The sequence below is a fragment of the Botrytis byssoidea genome (assembly GCF_014898295.1).
Source record: "Botrytis byssoidea strain MUCL 94 chromosome Unknown BBYS_036, whole genome shotgun sequence".
Lineage (NCBI taxonomy): Eukaryota > Fungi > Ascomycota > Leotiomycetes > Helotiales > Sclerotiniaceae > Botrytis > Botrytis byssoidea.
In genome coordinates, this window is record NW_024065877.1 from 232,196 (window position 1) to 239,539 (window position 7,344).

At 42.9% G+C, this 7,344-nt stretch overlaps 2 protein-coding genes across 2 annotated transcripts; one reads left to right on the forward strand and one right to left on the reverse strand.

Annotated features, from left to right (window-relative positions):
• Window positions 1–204: 204 nt before the first annotated feature.
• EAE97_011387 (uncharacterized protein) lies at window positions 205–1,577 on the reverse strand (the record flags this gene model as incomplete). Its single annotated transcript, XM_038881902.1, has 4 exons — window positions 205–965; window positions 1,016–1,088; window positions 1,144–1,394; window positions 1,451–1,577. 4 exons carry the CDS (start codon window positions 1,575–1,577, stop codon window positions 205–207), a joined length of 1,212 nt encoding a protein of 403 aa, XP_038727311.1.
• Window positions 1,578–2,303: 726 nt separating this feature from the next.
• Window positions 2,304–5,533, forward strand: EAE97_011388 (uncharacterized protein; the record flags this gene model as incomplete). Its single annotated transcript, XM_038881903.1, has 5 exons — window positions 2,304–2,341; window positions 2,395–2,504; window positions 2,556–2,944; window positions 3,001–3,274; window positions 3,327–5,533. The coding sequence occupies 5 exons, from the start codon at window positions 2,304–2,306 to the stop codon at window positions 5,531–5,533; spliced, it is 3,018 nt and encodes a 1,005-aa protein (XP_038727312.1).
• Between the last annotated feature and the right edge of the window lie 1,811 nt (window positions 5,534–7,344).

Genomic DNA, 7,344 nt, shown 5'->3' on the forward strand with positions numbered 1-7,344 from the left:
ACTTTGATTGTCGTTGTAGCTAACCCATTATCTTGTGTTTGGATTTGTAGTATCGAGGAAATTTTTCGCTCTTCGCGATATGATTTCCACATCCACATCTAGTAGAGAGTTATGGTTGTATCGCGCCCTTTCTATCCAAGCAATTTTTATTAACATTGTTCCTCAATTCTGAAGGGGCCACAAAATCCCTGTGAAACATGAACCTCAATGTGCCTTTCCCATTCGTTCGCCTATCTCACTCACAAGCATGCGTAACCCCTTTCGCCTCGCCGCTGATGTACTACTTAAGAATAAAGCGGCAACAGGCCATGCGTGAATACCACCTATTTGTTCTTGTCCTCGAATTTCCACCTTGCCTGATTTTTTGAGAAGCATGATGAGATCACGAGTCTCTGGCGCAAATACCTCTTCCGAGCCATAAGTGATGAAGAAACCTCTGGTAGGACTGGCCATTCTCCACCAGTCTAAATCTTTACATGCTCCTGGTGAGATTGATGGATCCAAGACAGAAGCTCGAGATCCAGCATATTGATGAGCATAAAGATGTAAGCTATCTGCATCTAGATAGTCGCTTGAAGTATTCTTATGTTGTGGCGATTCCAGGGTCGTCCATGGAGATATTAAAACAGCCATTGCAGGAGTTTCGGTATGTACCCTTTCAATGCTTGGATCCGAGTTTGCAATATCTGGCCTAGCTATGTGAAGAAGCAGGCTGAGAATCAATGTTGCTCCAGCTGAATCGCCACTGACACAAATTTTTGAGGGGTCGTCGGTCATTGACAAGACAAACTTGTAACCGGCAAAGGTTTCGTGAAGCTGCGTTGGATATGATTCATCGGGTACCAAGCTATACTCTAATGCGAAGATGGCAGGATTTCGAAATTTTCTAGAGTCTTTGAGAAGATTCAACCACGCAAGAAGAAATTCGAGATAGAAATAGCTTGATCCCATTGCAAATCCGCCACCTAAAAAAATTTAGTGACTCGAGGTTAAATCATAAAACATGTACACCTACCATGAGCATAATAGATCACAATGTCTGGTTCCTTCGTTTTGTCCGCAATGATCCAAATCCCTTTCACGTTGTCCTATAAACTTCAATTACTTTCAGGTTATTAGCGATGGAGAGCATGTAAAAATTACCTGGTTGACCTCATTCCAATGAATTGGAGATTCAGTATACCCATGACGAAACATGCGAAACTTGAAAAATGGCAATGCAACACCTTTTGAGAAGAAGACTCGACCAATATTTGCTGGGATGTAGGCAAAGGCATAACGAACACAACGGACGACTATATCTTCAAACCATGAGGCCTGTTGAACAAAAGGTGATCGTTGTTCACAAGGTGTAAGAAAACGTTCCTTGACGAATGATAGAGGAAGATTGATTACTGCGTGGCTGTTAGTATTATATTTATAATGTGCCTTGGACTTGGATATCATCTACACAAAAATGGCAATGCTTGTAGACCACAACTAGCAGTCTGAATGAAGCCGACATGGATGATCAATTGAGGTGTAAGGAAGAATAGAAAGACGACAATATCTAGCCACGAAACTTGACCTAGAAACATGATGAAAAGTAAATTGATCAATATGACATTATTGAGAGGATGTAAATGTAAAAAAGAAAGTAACAATGAGAGAGAAGGGTAGAAGGGGAAGTTTCTAATAAGTCTAATAAGGTACTATACGACAGCTGGGCAGCTAGAGGCAAAGTTCATTCATTTCTCAAGCCACTCCATGTTAGTCAGCATCATTAGCCACAACAACTACTCAGGTGAAGGTTCCTTCAATTCCAGCTGGAGGTGAATTGTCGAATCAGCATTGAAGAGAATCAGTAGTTTGCTGAAAGGCCGCTGTACTGCTATCAAAAACGGTGAGAAAACATACAGAATCTACTCACGCAACTGAGCAGGCAATGTTTCTATAACAAGATACAATATCATCTTATTATTACTCTACAGTACAGATATGGCAAGATCACGTGTGTGGTATATCACTTCTCGGAACTAAAAAGTTTAATTGCCGACCACCTTGCAATCAATTTATGTATGGGCAGCAAGCTAAAAACTTGACATCTGCCTCGTCGCAAATGCAAACACGACCATTGTCAAACTTATAACGTCTTCATTAATATCATGAGCCTCTTTGTATGACTTTTTTGCACCCATGCAAATAGAGAGCCGTCCATTCTTTTACCCTTTCTTTCCTACCTCAATCTCAGGTTTATGACAAACCAGCCTTAATCAGTACATACATATCTTTCGATCTTTGAATTTCGGGTTAGGAAGCTCAATATGTCTGCGCCCACTGCAGCTCAAGCTGAACTCATCAGGTATGTTTTCCAAAAGTTTCAGTACCATTTGACAATGGCTCACACTGCTCCAGCTCTCTATCTCAAGATGAGATTCCAATCAAGTTGCGATGCGCCATATGTAGCAAATTAGCAGTCAATGCTTTTCGTATGCCTTGTTGCGATCAGGCTATCTGCGAGACTTGTAAGCTCACCACTTGCGCATTGAACAGTGTCAGGTGTTAACTTGTCAAAGGTCATTCTACTCTTCCTTCTTCCTGTCCGGTCTGCGAACACACACCGGTGGCTTCGGAGGATTGCAAACCTCACAAATCATTACGAACCACGATCAAGGTCTTTTTGAGAACAGAGGAGAAGAAGCGCGTTGATGCCGCAGCTAAGCAAAGTAAAGAAACGCCACCAGCTACACCTGCAGATGCTCTACCAACTCCAACAGAGTCGAACAGTTTAGCCGGACCTGTTGATGGCACTCCAAATATACAGGAAGACACTGCATCTTCAAACCAAGTATGGACAGATACCGAGTCTGCTAAACCTGCGGAGAATAATATCGCATCGGCAGAAGCCGGCGCATCGGAAGAAGCACAATCTGAAGCGCACGATGTTCCACAGCCCTCGATTGAGGTATGATCACAGGATTACAACTATGAATGGACCTTAGAGAAACTAACATTGAATAGGAGATTGCACCTGGACAAGAGTCTGAAGAGGGCGCCAAGCAGGTAGACGCACCAGTTGACGATGACAAGGGTGACGAAAATGACACTGCAGAGAAAGAGGGCCAAGATGGCACAGCTCAAAATGCGGCTTTTGGAAGTGGTTTCGGATTTGATCAATCTTCTTCTGGTGGCTTTCCCGGCATGGGCTTTTCTGGCGATTTCAACCCAATGCAGATGATGATGGCAATGCAGAATGGAATGGCTCCAGGAAGTTTCGGGAATTTCCCCATGATGGGTATGTTTGATGACAAACTATGTAGCGAATGGAACACTAACTACTATTGTAGGAATGCCGGGAATGAATATGGATCCAATGACGATGCAAAATATGATGATGAATGGTGGCTTTGGTGGGGCAGGCATGGGCATGAATGGCATGAACATGGGTATGGGTATGGGAAACTTCGATGGTGGTGTAAATTCTGGTTTCAATAATGGGTGGAATCCCCAACAATCATGGAATGTCGGACCAGATAATTTCAATCATCCAAATGCTGCTGGCATGGGCCCTGGTGATTATGGAGCAAATAATTCTGGTTTTCCACAAAATGCTGCAGGATTTAACCAAGGTAATTATGGACGCGCAAATCAGTACAATGACCATCAAAACAGTTATTCACAATTCCAAGGCCGTGGACGAGGTAGAGGCAGAGGTGGCTGGCAACAAAGTCGGGGTGGTTATGGACATGGTTTTAATGATCACTCCCATAACTCACAGCAGCTATTTGGCCAAGGTCAGCAATCTTCTGAATCATATAATGAAAATGATCCAAACTCTGCAAATCCGAAGGAAGATGATGAATCTGGAAGCGCGCCTAAAGTCGATGAGTTTGGCAGAGAATTACGCCAAGAAACCCCTAAGAACGAAGCAGAAGGTGGCGCTGACAGCATTAACACTCAAAATGCCGAATCTTCTGCGATTAAGGACGACAAAGCACATCAAGTAGACCCAGAAGATGCCTCACAAGATGTCTCTTCGGGATTTGGGAATAATGACTTCACCCCACAACCCATACAATCACTGGAGGCAAATGAATCTGCCGCTTTTGCACCGATGCCCATGATTGGAGATGGTTTCAATACTATGTCCCCTGTAGATCCAGACATGCGCTTTTTTGGCCACCCGAGAGGTGGATTTTCACAATCACGTGGTGGTCGTGGTGGGAGTTTCTCTGCCATGCAACCTTCATTTGTGAAGCCTGTTGACGTACCTATCAACGCACCCACTGGACCAAAAGCTATGCGCGAGGGACCAAAAGCAGCCCTTCCCCAGATTAGAACTCACAGTTTTTCCATCGCGGGTAAAGCTGGCGCTAGTGCGCGAGGTAGTGTTAGTGGTGTTAGTGTAGCACCAGAATCTGCCACACAAGATAGAGGACGAACTAGGTCTCCCTCACAACAGAAGGAGAAAGCAAGATCAAGATCAAGGTCCAAGTCTAAAGATCACAAGAGAGACAGGAGTAGAGAACGACGTCATAGACGCAGACATAGATCCGCTTCTCGATCTCGCTCTGAAGACGAGGAAGAAAGTGAGCGACGACGAGAAAAGAGGCGAGAGGAGCGTAGACGTCGTCAACTCGAGACTGAAGCAGATCTCTCACGTAGTGCAAAAGATGCTAAGCCTGAGAAAAAGAATGAAGATGATAGGAGAAGAGATGACGAAGATAGATCGAGGTCAGCCTCACCACAGGAGTCAAAGAGATCAAGTCATCGAAGCAGCCGTCGTGATCGCGACAAATATCGTGATAGAGAAAGAGATGACGACAAACATAGGTCTTCGTCTCATAAGCATCGTTCTAGCCATCGTTCTCACCGTGATGAACGTTCCAGAAGTCGAGAACGCGAACGTAGCGAACGTGACCGTGAAAGGGAGCATCGTCATAGACAAAGTCGTCATGCATCTCGTGACGTTGAGGAGAGGGTAAAAGGCGACACTCCCCTTCAAACTCCTACTGAACCAAGTCATGCGCCTAGAAAGTTGTCACTCATCTCGAATGGACTCAATGGCATTGAAATTAAAGGCGCAAGCTCTCGCAACAGATCATCTAAAGACATCGATATGCCCCTAAACATCCCTACCGGACCGAAAGGTGGTCAGCGGGATCGTGATCGTAAACGCGAGAAGGATCGCTCAAGTCATCACACTGAATCTCGCAGCTCTCGTAGAGATTCTGAGCGAAATACTACCTCCTCGCGCGATCAAGAAAAAGAACGCCCCGAGAAGAAAAAAGAAGATGTTGATCCACATACCCTAGAGCGAGAAGCACGTAATAGAGAAAGATTACTGAAAGAAGCACAACGTATTGCAGGTCTCACAAGTGCTTTTGGCACCGGTAGAAAGAGGAGTCGTGATGACATTGATGACAGTAGTGGGAAGAAAGGAAGGAAGAGGGGCAAGCGAGGCGGTGTAGCAAATAGGGACGGCGGAGATGACACTGACGAGGCCAGAATTGCTAGATTAGAGGCAGAAAGGGAGAGTTCGAGATGGGCCTAATTGATGCTCTTCGTGGCGTAGCTTAATACCTAAATCTGTCGTACCACATTTGACCAGAAGTCTGAGACTCTACACGTACTCGGCATGAATATGATTTGCGCATAGTGATTTCTCGCCCAGAAATAACATCGAATCGTAACTTTATCAATGAATAATACAAACGGCAATTTAAATAGGGCTAGTTTGTCTGCATTTTAAAGTCGCAAGTAAGGATTACATTATGAAATGGTTAGCTTGAGTTATGTTATACCCCGCACTCCACTTTAGGGTTCGTGAAATGGATGATAAAATGAAGGGAGGGAGTGGATTGATTAATCGCATCGAGACAGTCGGCAATTAAGCAGTGGAAATAAAATGATCTTAATGAATCTTTGATGAATTTGTGTTGGGTGCGTGATGTGTGATACGAGTGTATGAGTTTATGAGTTTATTATGAGTGAGTTGGGCGTCTTTTCAAGTTATATGGAGATTTCTGCATGTGAGTTGTTGGTTATCAGGGCTTTTGTGTATGTGTATATGTTAGGGGTTTTTTATGAGAGTGGGGGTTGTATTGTTGTGGTTTGATTGGGTTGGAGGGGTGAAGGAGAGGAGTGAAGGGGAGGATAGATGGAAGAGATGGAAGAGGTGGAAGAGGTGGAAGAGGTGGAAGAGATGGAAGAGATCATCTAGCTATATAATATCTTTAGTTAAATTCTGTGATAAACTGCTCTCATATTCTCCAAAAGTTATTTGATTACCTGTGTACTGTGAGGAATACACCTGTTCTACTCTCTTGTTTCATGAATCCTATGATGGAATATGTGTCAAAGGTGTAGAATCGAGTCTCTGGTAGTTAGAATACAATTTTGTTTCTTTGAGGGATGCAGGTAGTTTGGAAGGAAAGTTGTGGTGTATCTATAGAATTTAATCTCTCACTAAAAATCTATCCTCGTACTATAGAAATTACCTTCTTTTAGAGGACCCATCTTCCCGTCCATCATAGAATCTAGTCGGAGGTGTCCAGAATCCCTCAATTTAAGGTCTATAATAAGAGCATGAGAGTAGTCTATTTTGGATATAAGAGTATTTTGTCGTTTTTCTTCTTCTCTGGGTTTTAACTACTATAGGCTAGATTCTATCATAGATTCCATATAGATGCGAATCCATATAGAAGTTGAAGAGGATGAAAGTAGAGCAAATGTGATCTTCAGGCTATATATGTAATTTACCGCAGATTCTGTAATAGGTCTCATACTCACACAGATAGATTCTAGTCAAATTCAGACTAAAACATTTTCTCCACTATCACAAAATCTGTCTATTTATTTTAAAGTCTGTCCAATCATTATGAATTCCAACGTATGTTCATAGAATATTCCTTCTCATCATAGAATCTAGAATCCTGGCCTCCTATCAGAGAACCTAGACTAAAGTGGTTAGGATCTATTATACAATACAAGAGCATAGGAGCAATTTGTTACAATAGAAACAATTCAAATAGGACAAAGAATAACATTGTGACTTCAACACTCTCGATTGAATCAGACAATTACCTCCCTCTATAGTTGAGGGGTTGTGATTAGCTCAAGTTGCTATATGAACGATCTCATTAGTAACGACAAGTATGTTCAGGCTTCGGCGCGAAATTTACATCTCTCAATTATACTTCAAAGGCTGTCCACAGGATACACCGGGAGACATAGGCTGAATATGAAAGCATTCGGAGATTAATTGTACTAGCTTACCAAAAGGTTAAGAGCTCTGATGTCTACATATATCAGAGCTACTAATACTAATTAGTGCTTGCTCCCTTTGCACTAGCACCATAAGCA